Raw genomic sequence first — 27,705 nt, 5'->3', positions numbered from 1 at the left:
ATTTTTAAAGTATCTCTCTGACAAAAATCTGGTGGATGTAACCCTGGGTGTATGTGCCCAGGGTTGTAGCAGGGGGGGTGAAGGTGGCAGGGAGGGGTTTGCACAAGGGAGGAGTGGGCAGGAGGAGATGGCAGGCGGAGGGGGGGATCCCGAGGTTGATTCAGGGGTGAAGGTGACCGTGGCTGGCTGGAGGGGGCAAGGGTTGCCGGGTGGAGGTTACCCAGAGGCAAAAGTGGCAGGACAGGGTGGGTTGTTGGGGTGGGGGAGGTGCACAGGGGAGAAGGTAGCTTGTTGGTGGGTGTTGGAGGAGGTGGTACTGGCTGGGGGAGGGGTGCCCAGGTTGCTCCCACATACACCATTCCCCAGGCTCCCACGGCCCGGCTAAGTACCTTGCAGGCAGAGTAGACACTCGGCTTCTCCGCCCGAAGAGCAGAGCGCAGCTGCGCCTTCTTCCCCATGCTGCAGGCCAAGCCGGGCTCCCCACCACCCCAGGGGCTCTGAGCGGCAGCGGCGCTGCCAGCCCTCCCACGCCTGAGCCAGGATCCCCACTGCCCCTGGGATCTCGGCGGCGGCGGCAGCAGCCCCGCCCACGCCTGAGCCGGGCTCCCCGTTGTCCCTGGGGCTCTGAGTGGCGGTGGCAGCCAGCCCTCCCATGCCCGAGCCAGGCTCCCCACGGCCCCTGGGGCTCTCGGTGGCGGCGGCAGCCCCGCCCACGCCCGAGCCAGGCTCCCCGTTGTCCCTGGGGCTCTGAGTGGTGGTGGCAGCCAGCCCCCCAATGCCCGAGCCGGGCTCCCCGCTGCCCCCGGGAGTGGCGGCGGCAGCAGCTGCCGCTGGGAGCCCCGGGGTGGCAGGGAGCTCAACTTGGCCCACGGTGGGGGAAAGAAGGTACAGCTGCTAGCGCTAGACCCCCCCCTTCCCTGCTCCGCTGCCGGTTGCTCCCCCGGGGGGAGGGACTGGCTGCGCCACGGGTGGCCCATCTGGAGCTGGGAGGCAGGGAGCAGCAGTAGCCTTGTGCTCCGCTGTTTAAAATTTTTGGGGGGGGCACCGCTTTGTGGCACCCCCAACCACTTGGCGCCCTAGGTGGCTGCCTAGTCCACCTAGTGGTTGCACCGGACCTGCCCGACAGACTCCCCCGGAACTCCCATGCCTACCCAACCTCCTCCCCGTTCCCCATCCCCTGACCGCCCCCCCAGAACCTCTGCCCCCTCCAACCGCTCCCTGCCCCTTATCCAACCCCTCCTCCCAGCCCCAGCCTGGGCCCCTTACCATGCTGCTCAGGGCACCGTGTATGGATGCCACGCGGTCTGCTGGAGCTCGCAGCCCCACCTCCTTAGCAGGCCGCTCAAAGCAGCAGGAGCTGCAGAGCTGCCCAGGAGAGGTCCAGAGCGCTGGCGCCGGCGGCGTGGCAAACTGAGGCTCTGCGAGAGGGGGGTAAGGCAGGGGAGGGGCTGGGGGAGCCTCCCCGGCTGGGAGCTCAGGGAGCCGTAACAATTTTTAACAACCGGTTTTAAAACTGGTTCAAAATTTAACAACCGGTTAGCGCGGACCAGTGTGAACCGGCTCCAGCTCATCACTGCACTTAACCCTATCTGTGCCTTTGATCCACATCTGCAAAATGAGGTGGTAATATCTGTCTGATAGGGGTTTTGTAGGCTTAATTCATTAATGTTTGTAAACCAAGTGGTTTAAGATTCCCAGATAAAAAGTGCAATATTAATAAATGCATATTTATCCTTGTCATATTAGTGAAACAAGAGATCCACTAAGCAAGTGTTGGATCACTATGCATCCTTGTTTTTCAGTTTGTCCCAACACATAACGCTTTGTGATTGCATAGATATAAAAACAAAATCCTGTCTGCCATTTGTGCAAGATGCCAAATTTGCAAACACAATTTTTTGTGTTTAATATCTGGTATATAAAAAATAACTGCTTGAGAGCTGCAACTTAATGTTTTGCATGTCTAAGGTTGCAACAAGACTTCTGGCATAGTTAGATCTTAATAAATCATAATGGGTGAGAGACATAAAAAGAGAGAAGAATGAGTAAATATCGGCTTTTTTCAGGACTTTGGCCCAGATGAGATGGCCATAGTGAATGTGTCAATCAGTGCTAACTGCAGTCAGGGCACACCACAGCTAATCTACATTACATTGGTCAGACATGAAAGTAGAGAGGTAGACATATCTGTAAGCCATTCCATAGACTGTGTGGCATGACTGCCCAGTTACAGAAATTAGAAATTGCATGAGAGAACCCTTTGTTCTTTTGGATCTTCAGAAAAAAATTGTCCTCTCCCTAATTGCTAGGGTTGCCAACTTTCTATTTGCAGAAAACCGAACACCCTTGCCCTGTACCCTTCCCCAAACCCCTGCCCCAGTCCTTCTCCAAGGCCCCACCCCCTGTTCACTTAATCCCCCCTCCTTCCATAACTCACTCTCCCCCACCTCGCTCATTCATTTTCACTGGGCTGGGGCAGCGGTTTGGGCTGTGGGAGGGGGTACGGGCTCTGTGCTGGGGACTCCAGAATGGGGCCAGAAATGAGGGTATCACGGTATGGGAGGGGGCTCTGTGCTGGGGCAGTGGGTTGGAACCCTCACCCCCTCCTGCACCTCAATTGGGGGTGTGGGGTCTGAGGTGCAGGAGGGGGCTCTGGGCTGGGGCCAGTGGGTTAGGAGTGTGGGAGGGGTCTGGGGCAGGGGGTTGGGGTATAGAAGAGGGTGAGGGCTCCAACTGGGGATATGGGCTCCAGCTGGGGTACGGGCTCTGGGGTGGGTCCAGGGATGAGGGGTTTGGAGTGCAGGAGGGGGCTCAGGCTAGGGTTGCCAGGTGTCTGGTTTTTCACCAGAATACCTGGTCAAAAAGGGACCCTTGCAACTACAATCAGCACTGCTGACTGGGTTGTTAAAGGTCTGGTTGCGGCGCAGCGGGGCTGGCAGGCTCTCTGCCTGGCTCTGCATGGCTACCAGACTGGCGACATGTTCCTCTGGCTCCTAAGAGGGTGCCAGGGAGCTCTGTGTGCTGCCCCCGAGCTGCGCGGGGTGGTGCCTGTGTGTGGGGCAGCGCATGGAGCCACCTGGCTGCTCTGGTGCCTAGGAGCTGGAGGGACATGTTGCTGCTTCCAGGAGCCACCTGAGGTGAGTGTCACCCAGAGCGCACACCCCAAATCCCCTCCTGCACCCCACCCTCCACCCCCAGCCCTGAGCCCCGTCTCGCACTCAAACTCCTTACCAGAGCCCTTACCCCCTCCCACACCCCAACCCTGAGCCCCCTCCCACATCCAAACTTCCTCCCGGAGCCTGCCCGTCAACCCCTTATCCCAGCCCAGAGCCCACTCCTGCACCCAAAACCCCTCATCCCTGGCCCCACCCCAGAGCCCGTACCCCCAGCCAGAGCCCTCACCCTCTCCTGCATCCCAATCCCCTGCCCAGCACAAAGTCCCCTCCTGCACCATAAACTCCTCCTAATTTTTCACCCCACTCTGGAGCCCCCAGCCCAGAGCCCTCGCCCTCTCCCACACTCCAACCCCCTGCCCCAGCCCAGTGAAAATGAGTGAGTGGGGGAGAGCAAGTGATGGAGGAATGGAGGATAGAGTGAGCAGGGGGTGGGGCCTCAGAGAATGAGAGGGGCAGGGGCCAAGGAAGGGGTGTTTGGTTTTCTGCAAATAGAAGATTGGCAGTCCTAACTGGAGTTGAGGGGTTCAGAATGTGGGAGGGGGCTCAGGGCTGGGGCAGGGAGTTGGGGCGTGGGAGAAGGAGGGGGTGTGGGCTCTGAGACGGAGTTTGGGTGTGGGGGGGATCAGGGCTGGGGCAGTATGGGGAAGGGGGTTTGGGGTGCGAGCTCTGGGCAGCGCTCACCTCAGGCTGCTCCCAGGAGCAGCGACATGTCCCTCCGGCTCCTAGGTGCAGGGACGTCAGCTGGCTCTGCGCTCTGCTCCCATCCACAGGCGCCACCCCCTGCAGCTCCCATTTACTGCATTCCTGTCCAATGGGAGCTGCACCTGGGAGCTCAGGAGCAGCATGCGGAGCCCCCTGGCTGCACTGGCATCCGCTTAGGAGCAGGAGGGACATGTCACTGCTTCCGGGAGCCGCGTGGAGCTGAACTTTTAATGGCCTGGTCAGCGGTGCTGACCGGAGCTGCCAGGGTCCCTTTTTGACCACTTGTTCCTGTCAAAAACTGGATACCTGGCAACCCTACTATTTGTTCAGCCATGTAAATGTACTTATTTAACCTACTTTGTTCAGTTTAATAAATACCAAATCGGATTCCGATCTGAATTATCCTGGTGTAAATCTGGAGTAATTCTGTTAAAGTTACTGGGGTTACTTCAGATTTACACCAGGAAAATCTGAGGGTACAGAAGAGATAAGCAAATATCACGAAAAGCTACTAATAAGAGGGTTGAGGTAAATTAAAATAGTTTACATCCTCCTGTGGTTGGCTGGGCTTTTGTTTTGTTTTGGGGTTTTGTTTGTTTGTTTGTTTTTAACTATCTGACTTCTTCCATTCCCTTTGTATAAATTACTCATTTTGCACACTCACTGAATGCCAAATAGGTACAAGTTACAATGCTTGTTCATTTACCCCTGTTTTTGAATGATTTGCATCCCGTGGCCCAAATTCTGCTCTAATTTACACTGGTGTAAATCCAGAGTAACTATTTGGCCTGACTTTCACTATGCTTATGTCATCACTCAAAGACTGCTATAGCTATTATATCTGATTAGATCCAGGGTGTCAAACAAATTCCCAAATCTCATGGTTTTAATTTGAGCCACTTGTTCCTATGTTGCTGTTTTACTTTTACTTAACTTGATTCCAGGAGCTGGAGCTTTATCACATTAGATGCTCAGGTTGCATTACAGATTTTTTCTAGCCCTCATGGTTATGGAGAAAAGCCTGAAAACATGGCCTTGAGTGTACCTTAAAGGCTCAGAAACCATAAGGCAAATAAAAAGAACCCAGAGTTTTTTTTATTATTAAAAAAAAAATCTCATGATTTTTAAGCTAGTTACATAATTCTGAGACCAGACTCACGATTTTTGAACCCTTAAGCTGGCAATAGTGAATTCCTAATAACCAGTACTGAAAAAATTCGGTGTGCAATCATCAAAACTATATTAATAACAAAGAACATATACAGTAGTTCTGTAACAGGCTGGCAAGTGTTTGTTTGAAACACCCTCTTCTGTGAACAGGTGTTGATCTTTGTGGGAATGGCTTACATGGATTCTGCTGATTCTGAGACAAATGGCTCATTACCCCACCTGGAAATAGGTGAGGTTGGAGTAGTTTTGTATGGAGTGAGGCCTAGATTCTGAGAGGTATTTAGGCTCCTAACTTCCGTTGATTTCTGTGGAAGTTAAGAGTCTAAATACTTTGTGGATCTGGACTAGAGCCCATAAAGTGTGGAAAGCTGGAGAGAGAAACCCTAGGACCAGTCAAGCTGGGCAAAGGCTTGAGCTGAATTTTGTTATCTGAGGCCTGGATATACAAAAGCACTTTGGTGCCTAACCCCCAGATTTAGATGTCTAAGCCCTGTTTTTAGGCACCACTGCGATTCACAAAAATTCCACTCGGCTGCTGCCCAACTCAGTAGGTGCCTAAACTCACTCAGTGCCTAAGTTTTGGGAGCAGAAGTTCTCTACGTGCCTGTAATGCGGTTCATGCACCACTCTGGCACCTTCTGCTGGCTGTCTTGGGAATTAGCTCCTCATGTTAGTGAACCCTCTTTTAGTGGTGCCTTCCCGCTGTCACTCCTGCTCTAGGACCCACATCTCTCCAAGAGAGATGGCATGGCATCCTCTTCAGTGACACAGCCCTCTGGCCATGCCACACACTGTGCTCCCCTGTTCTGGGGGACCTGGAGTCCACTTTTCAGCCACTTCCCCTAGTGGCTGCTGCTGAGAATAGTCTGGCCACTTCCTCATAGCCCCAACATCCTCTTTGCCCTTGCCTCATGGCCTCAGCCTGCAAATCTCAGCAGCCAGCCAGGAGCTGTCTCTTGCTCCCCCAGTCCTTGCTAGCAGCACTGCTCTGTCCAGGATGCTGGCAGTTCTCTCAGCCCTCCAGAAGCACAGTCCTTCTCCCTGCTTGGCCCTGATTGGCTGCTCCCTTCAGTCCTTCTCTGATTGGCTGCCTCCAGTGCAGCCTGCCTAGGGCTGCTTTTAACCCTTTTTCTGCCAGTGAGGGGCAGCTGCCCCATCACAGTGCCTATGCTCCTGCCTCAGAGCATGTGCATTTTCCTGCCTCAGTCTAGGCACTGGGGCACCTATCTCCCATGTAAGCCCCAGAGCGATCTACAAAATAGGGAAGACGGGCAATCCTCTGTCTAACTTGTGTGTGGGACCTGATCCAGTGGGCATGCTTAGAGGCCCCCTAGTTCCACACAAAACAGCTGGGGGATGGGGAGGAGAAAAGCCCTGTCTTTAGCCCAGTGGTTAAGGTACTCAGCTGGGATGCGGATAAAGAGAAGGGATTTGAACATGGATCTGCCACCACTCAGGTGAGTGTTCTGGACTGTAGGATATTCTGATGTGGAGTTTCCCACTCTGTCCAAATAAGTTTCACTTGAATTAAATAATAGTTAGGCCAGAGAGAGTGAGAATCACTTTAAAGCCTAGTGGTTAGATCATTCAGCTGGGAGGTGGCAGATCCCTGTTCAACTTCCTTCTCATCAGACAGAGAAGGAACTTGAACTGGAGTCTCCCACATCCCAGGTGAGAACCCTAATCACTGGGCTAAAGATTATAAGGGAGCTCTTCTTCTTCCTCCCCCTTTCTGCCCCCCCGCCATCTTCCCCTGGTTTGTGGATCGCAAACTGAACTAGGCGGCTCTCTGGAGCCTGGATTTAGGTGCCTATCTTTGTGAGCGGGAGGGGCTTAGCACACACTCCTCTCACCAGCATCTCCCATTGGGTAGATTAGGCAGCTCCCTGCCTATCTTGCTGGCTTTTGTGGATTGCATTCTTAGGCGCCTCTCCCTGTGCATTGTACAGGGAACCTAGATGCCTAGCCCAGGCTTTGTGGATCACAGTGTTGTTACTGTGATTTTCTAGAGACCTAAAAGATAGGCATTGTAGTGCTCCATGTCACAATGCCTAAGGCCCTTTGAGGATCTGGGCCTTACACTTAGTTTCATAAGAGAACCACACCCCGGGATGGGAAGTGTGAGCCATGGGATTTGACTAAGTGTGGATTTTATTTTAGAGTAGTTTGGGAAAGGCACCCTGATGGTAAGCATCCAGAAATTAATCTGAATTATAGGTTGTCAGAGAGCCAATGACATGGAAGAACTCCCCATTAAAGCAGGAAAGATGTAAGAAAAATACAACTTCCAGAACTTCATAACAGATACAGTCAATAAAGAGATTCTGACAATATGCCAACAAAACTTAGTAATCATAAAAGCTGTCATTCAGTCTCTACTCCGTTGTGAAAGGTCATCATCTTGGGAGTGTCCTCTTCTGGCATCGGGTGGCCCGGCAGGTGCCCTACCCTGTTTCCCTTCTCAAGAATACTTCTCAAACACAAACTGCAGTGTGCAACATGGACACTTATTATTAATGGACACCTCAAATCACAAAATAAAGTTCAATACCAGAACTCAAAGGGTTCTGGCTCTGCCACCTTCTGTGACACCAGGCTCTTCATCAGTCTCAATTATTCTTGAGACTGGAGGGCTCTTGGGCTTACCCCCAGAGCTCCCTGCGAGAGTCAAAATCTCAAATGAAACAATAATACAATGTCCACCATCCTAGGCTTAATAAAAGGCTCACATCGTCTTGGGCTTTTCCCAGCTCCCAGGCCCTTGTACAGGACAGTGGCCACAAGGCACTCTCCTGGGCCTTCCTCTTGCTCTAGAGTCCTCTCTCAGGCAGTGACAGCCCTGTGTTTGCTCTCTCTGCTCCTTTCCTATCTGACACTTTCATGCGCTCAGACAGCTCTCACCTGCCCCTTCCTGTCTTCCTTCAGGGACCTCTCAGGCAGCTTTCACCTACTCCTTTGTCAGCGCAGTTGAAGTGAACTGATTAGTCACAAGTGCACTGGCCTCTTCCCTTTTGAAAGACTCAGGTTTGGCCTGGTTCCCCAGGTTTGCAGAGTGAGGGAAGTAGCCGAGCCAAATTTGAGTGAGTGGCTCCATGACCTCTTGTGTCAGGGACTAGGTTGTAATGCTGGGAGCAGGGAGCCAAGGCCAGCCAGCCAGCCCTGTGGGACAGGAGCCGCTTCAACAGGGACACAGGGTTTATGGGGTCAAAGCGGGACAGTTGCATGAAACCCAGGACTGTTGGGAGGTATGTGCCTATCTTCCCCTGGTTTGAGGATCATGCTGGGGCTTAGGTGTCCAGGAGCTTAGAATGAGGCTGCAGTGTACGTGTCCAGAGGCAGGACCTTAAGTTCCTACAGGGTTAGACGGCAGCCGAGTAAGGGTTTTGTGGATTGCAGTGATGCCTAAATCCTTTTGTGAATCTGGGTTCCAGTTTATATGTGATTCTCAAGCAGACGGCGTGCTGAGCATGATCCTGCAGGGAGCATGTTATGAAGTAGAAGGAAGCAGAGAGATTTGCCTGGCTTCTCGGAAGATAATCTGCAGAGCGAAATCCTATGGTGTGTAGTTAGGCCCCTGCAGTGGCCTCTGTTTTGGGGAAGATACATGACTGATGTGATAAATTTGTGTTATTTTGAAGAAATAAAGCTGAAGCCCTTAAGAAAAAGGGACTAAAATGAGATGGGTGCAGTGTTTTCTTTGGTGCAGAGGCCGCTGAGTTAGCTCACTGGCTTACACCTCTCCAAGTGTGACAGATGCTGCCTCCACAAACCGTAATCTTCGGTGCTGCTGGCCTGGTGAGAGAGACAGGGAGAAGGTTAGGGTGTGACTTGATTACAGTCTACAGGTATCTATGTGGGGAACAAATATTTAATAATGGGTTCTTCAGCCTAGCAGAGAAAGCCAATGTGAACCAATGGCTGGAAGTTGGAGCTAGACAAATTCAGATGGGAAATAAGGCATAACTTTTTTAATGGTGAGAGTAATTAACCGTTGAAGCAATTTACTCAGGGGTACATGAGGTTTTACAGTTTTGTTCAATGGCTTTCAGCACCCCTACTATAAAAATTGTTCCAATGCCACTGCAAGATTGAATGTTTTTCTAAGAGATCTGCTATAGGAATTATTTTGGGGAAGTTCAGATACCTCCTGCATCGCACAGGCCATAGACTACAGGGGCATAATAATCCCTTCAGGGATTGTAATCTATGAATCAAAACCAGGTCTCCCACATGACATACAGCAGGGTACTATAACCAGATCACTGGACAGGCTGCTCTTGCTAGCTTTAATGTGAGGATTGTTGACAGCAGTGTTTCTGAAAGCACACACAAATAGCTATATTTTATTGTGTTTATGGATTCATCTGTAGCGGATGGATAATGTTCCTGAGAATTTGAGGATTCCTCATATTTGCACTAGGATCTCCCTCATGTTATGCAATAGTAATATTTCTTAGGGATGGGCAGAGGTGAATTAAGGCTAAATGGGAGCTGGTGCAATTAAAATCTCATGCTTCTTCCCTCCAAGAGACATCTTTTGTTGCCCGCCCCTAGCAGGTTCGTCCTCAACACCTTCCCACCGCCACCCGACTCTTATCTTCTCACTCCTGGATGTTTGATCTTACTATCGGGTGAGACAATCCTACTCACTCCACCTTAGCAATCAGCCAGTCTGCTGTACCTACTACTTTACCTTTGACTCACTGTTCCATCCAGTCTCCCTCTGACGTGGGGACTGGATCCCACGGATCCTGCTTTAATCCATCCCACTAAAGGGAAATTCTGAAAAGATCTGGAGGTATGCTTTGGATAAGCATCTGAAAGTTCAGATGCTTGTTGAAACTCTTGGGAGCTCCTTCCACCTCCCTCTGTCTATAACCTCAGGGTGCAGAAGGGGAGGACAGTTATCTCAGGAAAAGCAACTAAGGAAGTTGGTGCAAGTTCAAGTAGTTCACAACCTCCAGTTGTCTTTCTCGGTATCCACTTCTGGTTTATAGATTCCACAGCCTTACCTTCCCGCCAGTGCTTAATTGGTAATGAAAGAGGTGCTGGGGCTCAAACAATTTTTTTACATTCATAACTGATGCAGCAAGCCCACAGGTGCTGGAGCTATGAACTGCCAAGCCTAGAGGTGCTGGGCCCGGCTCAGCACTGGAAAGCCCTGGCACAAATTAAGTACTGCTTCCTGCACAACAGTCCTGCAATCAACCTCTTCTAACACCACATATGCCACTGAGGCCTAGCTGTATTGCAGCCACTCTGTTGGGCCTGGGTACCAGAGATTTAAAAGGAAATCCTTTGGAGAGTATGTACTGAAAAGAAGGATGGTCTAGTGGTTAGAGTGGTAGCCTGGGAGACAGAAGATCTGAGTTTGAGTCACTAATCTTCTAGAGACTTCCTATATGGCCGTGGGCAAGTTACTTAACTGTTCTTTACCTCAGTTCCTGGTCTATAAAATGGGGATAATACATGCGTATGAGGGTGCTGGGGGAATAAATACATTGAAAAAATTGTGAGGTGTTCAGCTATGATAGTAATGGGGCCCCCACAATGGAGCGGGCAGTTATCACAGGTCTTGGAGAGGAAGGAAGCAAGGAATGAGGGCAGGACCTTCTCCCATCCATTCTGAACTCAGAAGAAAAGATTTGTTTCAGTTCAAATGATTGCTGAATGTTTTATGCAGTGTTATTGTACCTGTGATGGTCCCAGGATATGAGAGAGACAAAGTGGGTGAAGTAATATCTTTTATTGAACCAAATTCTGTCTCTCTTACCAACAGAAGTTGGTCCAATTATAGATATTACCTCACCCACTTCAGCTGAATGTTTTGGCTTTTTCAGCTGGTTGGTTTGTTTATTCACTCAAGATCCCAAACATATACCATATACTTTGCTATGTAGCATCAATTAAGCTTTTTCAAAACTGAAATGAGGAAAAAAGCTAGGTAAAAAAGAATAAAAGCACTTAAAATCTCTACCCATTCTAGGATTGCCACCTTTGATAGCAAAAAAACTGGCAACCCCCACAAGGCAAGCTCTCAGCAATCCCAACCACAAGGCAACTTCACAATCCCTCTCCCTTTCAACAGCTACTTATAGGTTTCAGAGTAGCAGCCGTGTTAGTCTGTATTCGCAAAAAGAAAAGGAGTACTTGTGGCAGTTTAGAGACTAACAAATTTATTTGAGCATAAGCTTTCGTGAGCTACAGCTCACTTCATTGGATGCATTCGGTGGAAAATACCGTGGGGAGATTTATATACATAGAGAACATGAAACAATGGGTGTTACCATACACACTGTAACCAGAGTGATCACGTAAGGTGAGCTATTACCAGCAGGACAGCGGGGGAGGGGGAGACCTTTTGTAGTGATAATCAAGGTGGGCCATTTCCAGCAGTTGACAAGAATGTCTGAGGAACAGTGGGGGTTGGGGGGGGGATAAACATGGGGAAATAGTTTTACTTTGTGTAATGACGCATCCACTCCCAGTCTCTATTCAAGCCTAAGTTAATTGTATCCAGTTTGCAAATTAATTCCAATTCAGCAGTCTCTTGTTGGAGTCTGTTTTTGAAGTTTTTTTGGTTGAAGAATTGCCACTTTTAGGTCTGTAATCGAGTGACCAGAGAGATTGAAGTGTTCTCCGACTGGTTTTTGAATGTTATAATTCTTGACGTCTGATTTGTGTCCATTTATTATTTTATGTAGAGATTGTCCAGTTTGACCAATGTACATGGCAGAGGGGCATTGCTGGCACATGATGGCATATATCACATTGGTAGATGCGCAGGTGAACGAGCCTCTGATAGTGTGGCTGGTGTGATTAGGCCCTATGATGGTGTCCCCTGAATAGATATGTGGACACAGTTGGCAATGGGCTTTGTTGCAAGGATAGGTTCCTGGGTTAGTGGTTCTGTTGTGTGGTGTGTGGTTGCTGGTGAGTATTTGCTTCAGGTTGGGGGGCTGTCTGTAAGCAAGGACTGGCCCGTCTCCCAAGATCTGTGAGAGTGATGGGTCGTCCTTCAGGATAGGTCGTAGATCCTTGATGATGCGTTGGAGAAGTTTTAGTTGGGGGCTGAAGGTGATGGCTAGTGGCGTTCTGTTATTTTCTTTGTTGGGCCTGTCCTGTAGTAAGTGACTTCTGGGTACTCTTCTGGCTCTGTCAATCTGTTTCTTCACTTCAGCAGGTGGGTATTGTAGTTGTAAGAATGCTTGATAGAGATCTTGTAGGTGTTTGTCTGAGGGGTTGGAGCAAATGCGGTTGTATCGTAGAGCTTGGCTGTAGACAATGGATCATGTGGTGTGGTCTGGATGAAAGCTGGAGGCATGTAGGTAGGAATAGCGGTCAGTAGGTTTCCGGTATAGGGTGGTGTTTATGTGACCATCGCTTATTAGCACCGTAGTGTCCAGGAAGTGGATCTCTTGTGTGGATTGGTCCAGGCTGAGGTTGATGGTGGGATGGAAATTGTTGAAATCATGGTGGAATTCCTCAAGGGCTTCTTTTCCATAGGTCCAGATGATGTCATCAGTGTAGCGCAAGTAGAGTAGGGGCATTAGGGGACGAGAGCCTAGGAAGTGTTGTTCTAAGTCATCCATAAAAATGTTGGCATACTGTGAGGCCATGCGGGTACTCATAGCAGCGCCACTGATTTGAAGGTATACATTGTCCCCAAATGTGAAATAGTTATCGGTGAGGACAAAGTTATAGTATCTAGAGAGATAACACATATAGATAAGATTGATAAAATTATTTTCTTACTTAAACTCTGGAATCATAGAATCATAGAATATCAGGGTTGGAAGGGACCCCAGAAGGTCATCTAGTCCAACCCCCTGCTCAAAGCAGGACCAAGTCCCAGTTAAATCATCCCAGCCAGGGCTTTGTCAAGCCTGACCTTAAAAACCTCTAAGGAAGGAGATTCTACCACCTCCCTAGGTAACGCATTCCAGTGTTTCACCACCCTCTTAGTGAAAAAGTTTTTCCTAATATCCAATCTAAACCTCCCCCATTGCAACTTGAGACCATTACTCCTCGTTCTGTCATCTGCTACCATTGAGAACAGTCTAGAGCCATCCTCTTTGAAACCCCCTTTCAGGTAGTTGAAAGCAGCTATCAAATCCCCCCTCATTCTTCTCTTCTGCAGACTAAACAATCCCGGCTCCCTCAGCCTCTCCTCATAAGTCATGTGCTCTAGACCCCTAATCATTTTCGTTGCCCTTCGTTGTACTCTTTCCAATTTATCCACATCCTTCCTGTAGTGTGGGGCCCAAAACTGGACACAGTACTCCAGATGAGGCCTCACCAGTGTCGAATAGAGGGGAACGATCACGTCCCTCGATCTGCTCGCTATGCCCCTACTTATACATCCCAAAATGCCATTGGCCTTCTTGGCAACAAGGGCACACTGCTGACTCATATCCAGCTTCTCGTCCACTGTCACCCCTAGGTCCTTTTCCGCAGAACTGCTGCCGAGCCATTCGGTCCCTAGTCTGTAGCGGTGCATTGGATTCTTCCATCCTAAGTGCAGGACCCTGCACTTATCCTTATTGAACCTCATTAGATTTCTTTTGGCCCAATCCTCCAATTTGTCTAGGTCCTTCTGTATCCTATCCCTCCCCTCCAGCGTATCTACCACTCCTCCCAGTTTAGTATCATCCGCAAATTTGCTGAGAGTGCAATCCACACCATCCTCCAGATCATTTATGAAGATATTGAACAAAACGGGCCCCAGGACCGACCCCTGGGGCACTCCACTTGACACCGGCTGCCAACTAGACATGGAGTCATTGATCACTACCCGTTGAGCCCGACAATCTAGCCAGCTTTCTACCCACCTTATAGTGCATTCATCCAGCCCATACTTCCTTAACTTGCTGACAAGAATGCTGTGGGAGACCGTGTCAAAAGCTTTGCTAAAGTCAAGAAACAATACATCCACTGCTTTCCCTTCATCCACAGAACCAGTAATCTCATCATAAAAGGCGATTAGATTAGTCAGGCATGACCTTCCCTTGGTGAATCCATGCTGACTGTTCCTGATCACTTTCCTCTCCTCTAAGTGCTTCAGGATTGATTCTTTGAGGACCTGCTCCATGATTTTTCCAGGGACTGAGGTAAGGCTGACCGGCCTGTAGTTCCCAGGATCCTCCTTCTTCCCTTTTTTAAAGATGGGCACTACATTAGCCTTTTTCCAGTCATCCGGGAAGTAGGAATACTGCAGCTTCTTTAGTGGGACACTAACTTTTAACATTAGAAATCCTAGTATAATGTGGTGATAGTGCAAATCTTTAGACCCAAGAAAAAAATGACAGATTAAATTGTTTTTCTGGTAACTGGCAAATCCATTAAAAAAACCATCCAGGTTGGTCAAATACAAGCCAGGTGGTAACCCTATCCCACCCCCAATTAAATATACAATTACATCCCTTCCTTGGGGAAACAATGTATGGAGATTGTCAAAGGTCTGTGCTTAAATTCTGTTTGGATTTCCTTTTGTTCAGAATCATGCTGGTTTAAAACTCAATGGAGAGGGTGGGGGCAGAGGGAGTAAATGGTTCAGATTGTTATTTTAAAAACTGAAGTGCAGAACTATGCCTGTAATGTTTTTTAAAGCTGAAATCTATCAGAATGTTCCAGTCAGAGCTACAGCCCTCTCTTTATGTACACACATACTCTGTACCTTCCTTCTGTAAATCAAATGCAGAGCAGTTTGAAAGTGCAAATCATATATTTCACAGATTTACCAGAGGGATCATTTTAATCAGCTTTGAGCCCACTAATGCTGTAGAAACCTTTCAAGCACTGCTGCTGTTTTTATCTTCACGCAGCCAGTGCAAAAGCCAGACTGAACACCATGCCTCTGATAGTCCACCGCTGGAAGAGATTCATCTCTGTAGGTAATTGTACAGTTGTCAGCTGCTTTTGTTGTGCATGTAATGTAAGTGTGGGTGAACACAGAAATAATAAGATCAGTGTTGTTTAGCAGAAAGTCAGCTGGTATTCAGTAAATCTTTAATCCGGTACTAGCTATAAACTGTAGGTTGTAGGCCTCAGATTTTACTAGGCACCAGAATACAGATAGTTTTAAATTTTAGATATACAGAATGATAGTGTTGGTTTCTGGTTTTGTTTTTCATTTTCTGGTTGAAGTCTTAGCTTTCTAGAAAGCAATATCATAGCTTCTTATACCTTAGTCTGACAAATATGAGAGCTGTTAATGAATTCCACAGGAATGGAAATGCAGTAAGAAAAAAATAGCAGTTGTGTGCTGGAATACTAATAGAGAGATAGTATGAGCCAAGGATATTTTTAGCCTCAGCCAATATTAATAAAATGAAACAAGGCACAGAAAGAAACATTATTGCTCATCTCTTTTAAAGATTAGTGCTTTCTGGCAGTTGTTTGGGGGAAATGTCTGATAAGTATACTTTCAAATATTTCTCTTTATTCAGCCTATTAGATCTATTCTATGCATGTTATTAATTTATTCATTTTACCTCCATGGCTCATAAATGACAGGAATAACTAACTAGCTAACTCTAATAGGCATTATTGGTCCGTGTTATTATTTAGAGCCAGATTCTGATACCCTCACTCACCTAGAACAGTATCTTATTTGAAATCAGTGGAACCACTCAAAGAGTAAGGAAATACTCTTTATGAATAAGGGCTTCAGAAACCTGGCTTTTAGTAATTTGAAGTATGGAAATGAGATGACATAAGAGGTATGGATTTATTTTAGGGCTGTCAATTAATTGCAGTTAACTCAAGCAATTAACACAAAACAAATTAACTAGATTAAAAAATAGTCATGATTAATCACAGTTTTAATCCACTGTTAACCAATAATAGAATACCAATTTAAATTTATTGTAAATATTGTGGATATTTTTCTACATTTTCAAATATATTAATTTCAGTTACAACACAGAATACAAAGTGTACTGGGCTCACTTTATATTATTATTTTTGTGAAAGTGCAATCTACAAGTCTAAGCATGAAGCGGCATAATAATCTTTAGCTTATCTGGCACGTAAATACCTTGCAACGCCAGTTACAACAGTGCCATGTGAACGCTTAGTCTCACTTTCAGATGATATTGTAAATAAGAAGTGGGCAGCAGCATCTCCCATAAATGTAAACAAACTAGTTTGTCTTAGTGACTGGTTGAACAAGAAATAGTACTGAGTGGACTTGCAGGCTCAATTTTTACATTGTTTTATTTTTGAGTGCAGTTATGTGAAAACAAAATTCTACATTTGTAAGTTCCACTTTTATGCTAAAGAGATTGCACTACAGTACTTACTTGTATGAGGTGAACTGAAAAATATTTATTTTTTTTACAGTGCAAATATTTTAATAAAAATAAGAATATATAGTGAGCACTGTACATTTTGTATTTTGTGTTGTAATTGAAATCAACATATTTGAAAATGTAGAAAAACATCCAAAAATATTTACAATAAATTTACATTGGTATTCTATTATTGGTTAACAGTGCAATTAAAACTGTGATTAATTGTGACTATTTTTTTAATCTCGCAATTAATTGAGATTTTTTTAAAATAGTTTGACAGCCCTAATTTATTTACATGTTTTTGATCAATCTAATAAAACTCTGAAACTACAACTAGTAAAAGGGAAGGAAAAAAGGCTTTAAAGCATGGAGTTTGAAAAGTTTACAGTTGCTGTTATAAATCGGTGAGTATCAATGTTCCCTCTAATTTTTGACAGGCTGTGTGTGCAAAAAATTTCTTCTTTTCAAATTGTTGTGCTTCTGTGCAAATTTTTGTGCGCACGGTATTTTGCTGTGTGCTCGGGGTTTAGGATCTGTGTGCGTGCGCACACGCGCACAGCTTAGAGGGAACAGTGGTGAGTATACTGTGAATGGGAGGATGTCTCTAGAGCGTAAAATTTAGAGCAGAATGATCTCCTATGGACAAAAGCCACTACCATCTAGGATAAGGCTCAGGTATGAGGGGTACAGTTTGCTTTTCATTTTGCTTTAGCAATACAGTCTTCATCTGTCACGTGTTTAGTCGTCATATAGGTGCTCTATGTATGTGTATGAAGATATGAAGGATCAGAGTATATCTTTTGTTAAATTTGAATTTCAGAGAAATATTGAACATTTTCTGTATGCAACTTTATTCTAATCTTTATGTAACATGACTTATGTCTCAAACCTAAAATTGGCAGGCCAAAGTAATTAAACATACATGAATTGAGTAGTAAGCAAAACTGATTTAAAATATTTTCAAAGATTTTGGATAACATGTATTTTAGACAAAGGAATCCAGTGGGTGGATGGAAACTAGGAATGAATTAGGTGAGAAGCAAAGTCAAGAAAAGCACCCACTCCAAAGAATTGTAAATACTGTAGGAACTTCAAGCAGTTTAAGGTTAGGTGGACACATACAATAATAGCAGTTCTGTAAGATGCATTTGAGCTAGACTATGGAGAGAAATATAAATCAGTGTCGTATCCCAATGCACTTTTATGGTCTCTTCAGAAACAATGTCCTATGTATCCTGAAAGCCACCCTACCTGTTCTCCTTCCAATGTGACTTTTATTTGTTTGTGTGGTATTCAAAGAAAATATTTCAAGGCAAAGTTTTTGATTGGGTCTTATAGGACACTCTACAATCATGGGCCATTAAAGCATTTACTAAGTGGGAAATGAGGGCACACAGAACTCTCAGAAGGTGCTACACAATTTGCACAGTTAGGCTCTATGGATCAGATTCTCTTCCACAATAAGTATTTTCTCAGATTGTTTAAGACTTGTTTTTGTCTGTGGTTGTTTTTTTTTTTTTTGGTCAATGTCTGTTGAACTCAAATGCCTATAAACACTTGGGCAATAATATGGCTTTATTAAGAATCTTTATTAAAGATTCTTCTCCCCCACAACACTTTTTCAGTTTTGGATTGAGAAAGAACACAATCCACAGCTGCGACCTCCAAGAAGTCCTCTAACAAAACCAGGGAAGATGAGATTTGACATTCATGATATTTCTAATGTAAAAAGCAAAGTAAAAAATATATTGTAAAGAAACACAAAGGGGCACAAATTCATTCATAAGTCTAGGTAGCCTGATGTGTCACATGATAGCACCACTGTTCCATGGAATTTGAAAAAGAATAGAATTGCAGTTCTAAATCAGAGTGCACTTAGGGCCATAGCATCGTTGATGTCAATGGGAGTTTTACTGTTGACTTGAATGGGAGCAGGTTCAGGCCCTAAATTGAGTTGTGTGACATGACATGATATATCATGAGGTATATGGGAGTAACAAGGATATGATGTCTTTTTTTTGTCTTTTAAACTGTGATATAGCCAGAAAAAGGACTGTAAAAATGGCAACACTTTATTCACCAGATTGGTGCAATAAAGATGCACCAGATTTCTGTGCATCTTTGAGCCATAGCTGTTCACTTCACTGACACAGGGAAGTTTTTACTGCTGTTAGCAATGGAGAGCCAATACAGCTATGGAGGAATAAGCTGGATTCTATTCCTTGTGCCTCATCAACAAAATTGCCAGGTTTTGATTGAGGAATCTTTGTTACTAATGATGATATAGGATTTTGAAAGAACATAGCTTGATTTCCAAATCCCAGGTTGAATTTGCATGTTGAACAGTTGGAAAAATAGTCTTCTGGTGTAAATGGAGCAAATTGGATATAGAGTCTGTGACAGAGTGGGATATATTTATATGAAATTGTAAACTGTATTTTATATTAGGACCACCATTTTGTATTATATATCGAACACGTGTCTAATCTTTCCCAAAGCAAGCCTATTGTAATGTAGTCCAGAGAGCTGCCCTGCCTAGGAAAGACTTCTTGAAGGACTAACACTGAGAAGCCATCACAGAACAATATGGAGCCATCACCTTTGATTTTCTCAACTGCTGGCCCAACCCCATGGAACAATGTTTTTTCTACACAGGTGGCTGGTCGAGCTTTTCAGCCAAGAGATGTGGCAAAAAGAGACAAACTGTATTTAAGAGGGTGCTTTTCTGAGCAAGGGTGAACGCACATGGCCTGTTGTAAGAAGGACAGGCTGGAGAGAGAGCCTGGAGGAGAGACTCTTCCTAGCCTTGTAATGTTGACAAACCTCAGACTCCTAGAAGGGGTGAGATCAGTCTAGGGAAGGGTACATTCCAGGGCTTTTATTTTGCAAAGATTTATACAGTTCTGTAGCTTTTTAAGAATAAAGTGACTGTAGTTAAGAAATTCCATACTAAACCTGTGTTCTGCCATGTGGCCTCCAAAGGGGTTAACCTAGAAGCCATTTTGTCCACAGCTAGGTGAAACTCTGAAGGACCATTGGTAGCAAATAGGGGGCTTGGGAGGTCTGAGGTGCTGCTTTTGGGGACTAGGGCAGCTGAACTGCAGAGTCCCAAGACCCAAGAAAGGGCTCAGACAAGAAATCTGAATTTGGGAGTGTTCCCTAGAAACCCAAAGTTAGAAACAGTGACTAGACACAAATCCAGTTGACCTGAAAGCATATGTGACCCAGTGTTTGAATCTATTTACAACAGACTGGTGACCCTCTAGAGAGGGACTGGGCCAGGTTGTAACAATCAGTAAGAAAGATTAAACATGGACCCCCAAAAATGTTACTGTTCAGAATGTAATTGCACTATAAATCCAGCCACTCTAGCTACCTAGGTTCTTATATGGCACCTGTGACTAATCTATGTTGATCATCGCTGAATTGATTCTTTCTGGTTGATTAGTCCAGTTTCTAAACATTGCTGAAACACAGGTGGTGTTTCAAAACACTGGGGATGGAACATAAAGGGGAAGATTCTGGCTGTTAGTCAGCTGACATTTAGGTCAACTCTGAATACATTCTGTTACAAAAATGCTTTTGTTTACTTTTTGTGGATCTCTTCTGTTTCTGATATATTCTGGTAAAGTAGCTAGTTTCTAAATTCTGTCACCCCTCTGCTAAGTGACGGTAGATTTCATGGCCTTGCAGGTTGGTTTCATATTGGAGGAGAAATCAATGATGCTGAATTTGGGTATTTTCTTACTGTAACTTGTGTTACATGCCGTGTCAGCTGACTTGGGCTCACATGTGATGTGACTGTGAAAAAGGCAAATGCAGTCCTAGGATATATCAGGTGAGGTATTTCCAGTAGAGATAGGGAAGTGTTAGTACCATTATATAAGACACTGATGAGATCTCATCTGGAATACTGTGTTCAGTTCTGGTCTCCCATGTTTAAGAAGGATGAATTCAAACTGAAACAGGTGCAGAGAAGGACTACAAGGATGATCAGAGGAATGGAAAACCTACCTTATGAGAGGAGACTCAAAGAGCTTGGCTTGGTTAGCCTAAGCAAAAGAAAGCTGAAGGAAGACATGATTGCTCTCTATAAATGCATCAAAAGGATAAATACAAGGGAGCGGGGGGAGAGGGGAACATAACTGACCTCAAGTCTGAGCTTGATAAATTTATGGAGGGGGTGGTATGATGGGACTGCCTATGGTTGCATGTAGCCAATCTGTGGCTGCTAGCAGCAAATATCCCCAACGGCCAGTGATGGGACACTAGATGGGGAGAATTTGCCTGGGATGGAAAATAGCAATCTTAGGTCATTCATCGATTCCCCACAAACCAGTGCAGGACTACTTGCTGCAGCATATCTTATACTCTTTTTCTCCAGTCTAGTTTTAAATGCCTCAAGTGATAGAACTGCTGCCCCCTCCTTTAGGAGACTGTTCCAAACCTATTTGATTTCATCATTTACACTTTTTTCCTAATATTTAGCCTAATTTTTTTTATTAATTCCCCATTACCTCTAGGAAGATAAACCCCTGCCTCAGAAAATCTACAATCTTTCAAACTTAAGTACTTGTCGATAGTTGTCATAAGCACCTTCCTCATGAATCATTTTTTGGTTAAGCTATTTCTTTAGTTATTCTAATGAATCCATGAAACTGCTTAATAATTTTGTTTGCTCTTTGAATCCCCAGTAATTTGTCAACATCTTTTTTCTGGGGAGTTGTTCAGAATTAAAGACTATTCTAATGGTATCATTGGATCCATGTAGAGAAAAGCTAAAACTTCCATGTTATATGAATGCATAAGATGGTGTATACAGCCGAAAATTGCACTGGTATTTCTGCCACTATATTGCATTGTATCTCTTATACTACCACCACTAGACCTCTGTTAGCATTACTTTCCCTAATTAAATCTGTAGTTTTGCTTATTTTTCCTCATATACGTTACCATCCAGGTTAAATCTTATTTGGCAACTTTCCATTTTAAGTCCTGTAATGTTTCTCTGGTCTTACCTTGTGTTGAAAATGATGTCTATTTTAGACCTTGCTCCAGCAACTGACTCGATGTGGGTGGACCTCCGCTGATTTTAAGTTTATTTACCATGGTACTCATCTCTTCTAGATCAGTAATGAAATGGTTAATAATTTTAGGCTGATCACATATCCAGGTGGCAGCCTGATGGACACCTAGCCATAATTTGAAATATTGACCCCAGTCGTTGTCTGTGTTTCCTTTCAGGCATTTTGCATCCCATGTAATAGGGAAGATAACCAAACCAATTTGGATTAACTTGTAAACAAAGATTTCATGAAAATCTTCATCAAATTTACCCCAACTACATTGAATGCTTCCTTCATTCGGTAATATTGTAATTTTGTCCAAAGAAGTGAGCACATTTATATGAATAATTTAACTTTTCTTAAGTTCGCTTATTTTACAGGAGTCTGAGAGTGCATGTCTGACTATAGAAATGGCAGCTTTGAGCTTTCATTTATAACTGTGCTGTTTTGGTATCTTCACAGTTGCAATAGCACAATGTTATTTTAAATCAGTTTATGGGGAAGTGGGACTTGAACTTCTGTGTTTTCTGTTTATATTAATAAGATCTTAGAAGATTGTCCTCTCTTATGTCAGTTTCCTGCTGACAGAAAAAAATATTTTTCAATCTTACTGAAATAAAATTAGTAACAACAATTGGGGCATCCTATAGAGGCACTGGTGTGACTTCTTTGGTGGACATAGTGCTAATTTGGTTGGTATGTTTTGTTGCTTTGAACTTTTTAAAAACAGTGCTAATAGTACTTTGATTCAGTCTGAGCTGTAAACCAGACAGTAGTTACTCTTCTCTCTACCAAATGTTTTTTACTTAAATTATGGAGTACCTCCCCTCACAGTGAAGATTCATGAAAAATAGGTGAGGGAGAATTATTCAGTTAAATGAGTGAAATATTTAAAAATATATATAAGCTCTATTTTTGGTATGTGTTGGATTTTTAAAGTAATAAAACTAAAAATGGGACATTAGCAGCCTGTGCAACAGAGCACAAGAAGTGCTGTATATGCTGCAACCTAGTGGTACTGGATTTGGGGCACTTACCTCTTTCTAGGGCTGTTGATTAATCGCAGTTAATTCATGCGATTAACTAAAAAAAATTAATCGCAATTAAAAAAATTTAATCATGATTAATCACAGTTTTACTCTGTTTAACAATAAAATACCAATTAAAATTTATTAAATATTTTGGATTAAATATAAGGTGGATAGAAAGCTGGCTAGATCGTCGGGCTCAACAGGTAGTAATCAACAGCTCGATGTCTAGTTGGCAGCTGGTATCAAGCGGAGTGCCCCAGGGGTCAGTCCTTGGGCCAGTTTTGTTCAACATCTTCATTAATGATATGGATGACAGGAGGGATAGTACCCTAGCAAGTTCGTGGATAACACTAAGCTGTGAGGAGAGGTAGATACACTGGAGGGTAAGGACAGGGTCCAGAGTGACTTCGACAAATTGGAGGATTGGGCCAAAAGAAATCTGATGAGGTTCAACAAGGACAAGTGCAGAGTCCTGCACTTTGGACAGAAGAATCCCATGCACTGCTACAGACTAGGGACCGAGTGACTAGGCAGCAGTTCGGCAGAAAAGGACCTGGGGATTACAGTGGATGAGAAGCTGGATATGAGTCGTCAATGTGCCCTTGTTGCCAAGAAGACTAATGGCATATCAGGCTGCATTAGTTGGAGCATTGCCAGCAGATCGAGGGAAGTGATTATTTCCCTCTATTTGGCACTGGTGAGGCCACATCTGGAGTACTGCATCCAGTTTTGGGCCCCCTACTACAGAAAGGATGTGGATGAAATTGGAGATAGTCCAGCAGAGGACAACGAAAAAGATTAGGGAGCTGGGGCACATGACTTATGAGGAGAGGTTAAGGGAACTGGGCTTGTTTAGTCTGCAGAAAGGAAGAGTGAGGGGGCATTTGATAGCAGCCTTCAATTATCTGAAGGGGGTTCCAAAGAGGATGGATCTAGGCTGTTCTCATTGGTGGCAGATGACAGAACAAGGAGCAATGCCCTCAAGTTGCAGTGGGGGAGGTGTAGGTTTGATATTAGGAAAAATTATTTCACTAGGAGGGTGGTGAAGCACTGGAATGGGTTATGTAGGGAGGTGGTGGAATCGCCATTCTTAGAGGTTTTTAAGGCCCAGCTTGACAAAGCCCTGTCTGGGATGATTTAGTTGGGGTTGGTCCTGCTTTGAGCAGGGGGTTGGACTAGATGACCTCCTGAGGTCTCTTCCAACCATAATCTTCTATGATTCTATGATGTTTTTCTACATTTTCATATATATAATATTCGGTGTTGTAATTAAAATTAATGTGTATATTATTTTTATTACAAATATTTGCACTGTAAAAATAATAAAATAGTATTTTTCAAATCACCTCATACAAGTACTGTAGTGCAATCTTTTTGTTGTGAAAGTGCAACTTACAAATGTAGATTTTTTTGTTCCATAACTACACTCAAAAACAAAACGATGTAAAACTTCAGAGCCTAGAAGTCCACTCAGCCCTACTTCTTGTTCAGCCAATTGCTAAGCCAAACAAGTTTGTTTACATTTACAGGAGATAATGCTGCCTGCTGCTTGTTTACAATGTCACCAGAAAGTGAGGACAGGCATTTGCATGGCACTTTTGTAGCCAGCATTGCAAGGTATTTATGTGCCAGATATGCTAAACATTCATATGCCCCTTCATGCTTTGGCCACCATTCCAGAGGATATGATTCCATGCTGATGATGCTCGTTAAAAAAATAATGCATTAATTAAATTTATGACTGAACTTCTTGCGGGAGAATTGTATGTCCCCTGCTCTGTTTTACCCTCATTCTGCCATATATTTCATGTTATAATAGTCTCGGATGATGACCCAGCACACATTTTTCATTTTAAGAACACTTTCTCTGCAAATTTGACAAAATGCAAAGAAGGTACCAATGTGAGATTTCTAAAGATAGCTACAGCACTGGACCCAAGGTTTAAGAATCTGAAGTGCCTTCCAAAATCTGAGAGGGTCGAGGTGTGGAATATACTTTCAGAAGTTTTAAAAGAGCAACACTCTGTTGCGGAAACTACAGAACTTGAACCACCAAAAAAGAAAATCAACCTTCTGCTGGTGGCATCTGACTCAAATGATGAAAATGAACATGCGTCTGTCTGCTCTGCTTTGGATTGTTATCAAGCAGAACCCATCATCAGCATGAACACATGTTCCCTGGAATAGTAGTTGAAACATGAAGGGACATATGAATCTTTAGCACACCTGGCATGTAAATATCTTGCGATGTGGGCTACAACAGTGCCATGCGAACGCCTGTTCTCACTTTCTGGTGACATTATGAACAAGAAGCAGGCAGCATTATCTTCTGTAAATGTAAACGAACTTATTTGTTTGAGCGATTGGCTGAACAAGAAGTAGGACTGAGTGGACTTGCAGGGTCTACAATTTTACATTGTTTTATTTTTGAATGCAGGGTTTTTTTTACATAATTCTACATTTTTAAGTTCAACTTTCATGATAAAGAGATTGACCTACAATACTTGTATTAGGTGAATTGAAAAATCTTATTTGTTTTGTTTTTTTACAGTGCAAATACTTGTAATCAAAAATAAATATAAAGTGAGTATTGTACACTTTGTATTCTGTGTTGTACTTGAAATCAACATATTTGAAAATGTAGAAAACATCCAAAAAATCTAAATAAATGGTCTTCTATTATTGTTTAACAGTGTGATTATTTGCTGTGACATTACAGTCCATATTATTTATGAAAATATGCTTTTTGTACAATATGACATAATTAAGATATGTTTGTTTTATGCAAGATAATTCTTGTAAGGTATCATTGGAAAGATTATAATTTACTGAATAATAATTATCCTATTTGTATGCATGTAGCATTTGTGTATCTGAAATTAGGAGCATTGACTAGGGATCTATATTTCAACTATGTTACTTTGGGTGACACCCCCTGCTAACACTTCAGGTACAACAATGAAAAAGCCAGACAGTGCTGATAGCCCATCAGCAAGAGACAATGGACTGCAAAAGAGCTTAGTCTTCCTGTGAATGTGTGGGTCAGCCCGTGAAGAATGGCTCTAGGGGCTCTACAGAGGCATGTGATCATGTCACCTGATACTGGAACCCATCTTAAATTCTGTACTGTTCCAGGAGAAGTGGGGGAGGAGGGGCGGTCAAACTAGGAAACAAAGGATTCCCACTTTATGCAATTCCTATTTAAGGGTGGGGAGTGAGATAATCCTGATCGTGAGTTTTCCCCTGCTATCCCACCCAAGATGACTGCTGGAAACAACTAAGATTGAACTGGGGGAAAGAACCGGACCCAGGCTGGAAGGGCATCCAGCCTGTGAAGAAGATTAGTAGAACCACATTTAGAGTGAGAACTTACATGTAACCAGTTTCTTTAGTATATTAAGCTTAGTTTGCATGTTTGATTTCATTTGATTACTAATCTGCTTTGTTCTGTTTGTTACCCCTTTTACCACTTAAAATCTGCCTTTTATAGTTAATAAAATTTGTTTTGTTTATTAAACTCAGTTTCTGTAATTTCTAACGGGGCCGGGGGGCAAGAAGTGTGCACACCTCTCTTCACATTGAGGGAGGGGGCGAATTTCATATAACTTTGGGTTTATGTTCCAAAGGGAGGTGGTCATCTGGGAGCTGTGGCAAGCCCCTTAAATTGAGCCTTCCCAGAGCAGATCTCTGTCTCTTTGTGCAACTGGGTGTGGCCCTGCCCGTGTGCTTGGCTGGAAAAGACTAGGGAGCCTAGCCCAGCAAGACCAGGTAAAAGGGGGCCCAGGCTAGCAGAATTGTCTGACTCAGTGGCACAGCAGGTGGCATCCCAACGGGTCCAACCCGTGACAATCGTGAGAAATTTTTTAAATCACTTGACAGCCCTACTTCTTTCATTTGTAGTTTGAGGAATGTGCTCTCAATGGGAATGAAGATGACTTCAAGAAAGACTGAGTATTTTATCACTGACACATACTGAACTGTATTTTTACCATAAATGCTTCTCAACTCTTTTCTGATTATTTGTGTGTGTTGTAAGCAGCCTCAGATACATACATGTGCTTTGAGTACAATTTCATTACTATGAATTTTGTTTGAGTATCGATTATCTCAACTATTCAAGTTAATAAATAAGTTTTTGCACTAAAATTAATACCAGTGTTGGGGTCTTTCACCAGGATCTCAATATTAGCTTCTACTGAGATGCATTAGGTTGTTAGCATTCCTATCTTCCAGAGGTAGGCTTCAGCTACCTGCAGTTGGCCTCCTGAGTGGATCAACTAGCCCTTAATAGTCTCACTTTTTTTCTCTTTCAGGAGTTTTAGTTGCCCTGAAACCAAATCAGAAAAATCTATACATGTATAATTTGAAATGGGTTTGAGGTATTTTAAAAAAAACAAAAGCAAAAAACTAGAGGGGACCAGTGGCATATACTTTCCTAGTCACTTTGCTGAAAATAAGTGCCATTGGATGCAGTTTGCTCCATTCCAAAAACCTAAAAATATTCCTCAAGAGCACCTTTGAGCCAAGGGTAAATTCCATCACAGGCAAGGAAATCAGCCCAGCCTTTCTTTGAATTTTCTGTAGAAAAGTTAACAATAGGCTCTTTGGAAGCCCTAGAAGCCTCCTCTAGCACATCGTTGGAGACAGTACTGGATGTCCTGTTCCATTTGTAATTTGCAGTGTTGTTGTAACCATGCTGGTTTCAGGATATGAGACGCACAAGGTGGGTGAGATGGGACAAATTTTCTAGCTTCACAGAGCTCTGCATCACGTCTGGAAAGAGTAACCAGAGTATCACAGTTAATGCAAGGTGGGAGAGATTGTTAAGCAGAAGAGGGTCACACATATTGCAAGAAACCACTTAAAATGAAGGGGCAATTAACAGTGATAGGATGAAAGGAGGATTAGTAGGTTACAAATCATAATGAGCCAAACTAGTGTCTCTGAGAAAACAATAAAAGACAAAAACACCCTATCAGCCGTGGGCAAACACTTTTCACAAAGCAGTTACTCTGCATCTGACTATCAGTCCTCATCCTCAAAGGAAACCTGCATAACACCTTCATAAGATGAGCTTGGGAACTTAAATTCATACCTCTGTAGATACTAAAAACCATGGTCTAAGAGACACTGGTTTTATGGCTCATTACAGCAATTTGTAGTATTTGTAAAATGTGACTATCCTGGAAATAATCTACTTAATTAACTATATTATTCATACACTGCTGCTTTATGGCACTGATATTTATAAAGAAAAAGGGATCAA

General features: G+C 44.0%; 1 protein-coding gene across 2 annotated transcripts in view; it reads left to right on the top strand.

Annotated features, from left to right (window-relative positions):
* The window catches only part of ATP8A2 (ATPase phospholipid transporting 8A2), a 663,533-nt gene that overhangs the window by 53,559 nt on the left and 582,269 nt on the right, over window positions 1-27,705 (top strand). Inside the window, exon 1 of one of the 2 annotated variants that reach the window (XM_043504314.1) lies at window positions 14,792-14,941. The exons of the other annotated variant lie outside the window; for it this stretch is intronic. Within the exon in view, the coding sequence (XP_043360249.1) occupies window positions 14,899-14,941 (43 nt within the window). The 5' untranslated portion in view covers window positions 14,792-14,898. Of the gene's footprint in view, window positions 1-14,791; window positions 14,942-27,705 lie in introns of those variants that run through there. 2 annotated transcript variants of the gene reach the window in all.

This window comes from Dermochelys coriacea, chromosome 1 (assembly GCF_009764565.3).
Source record: "Dermochelys coriacea isolate rDerCor1 chromosome 1, rDerCor1.pri.v4, whole genome shotgun sequence".
In the NCBI taxonomy this organism is placed as follows: domain Eukaryota; kingdom Metazoa; phylum Chordata; order Testudines; family Dermochelyidae; genus Dermochelys; species Dermochelys coriacea.
Note: the sequence above shows the minus strand (reverse complement) of the source record. Positions and strands in the feature narration are given on the sequence as shown.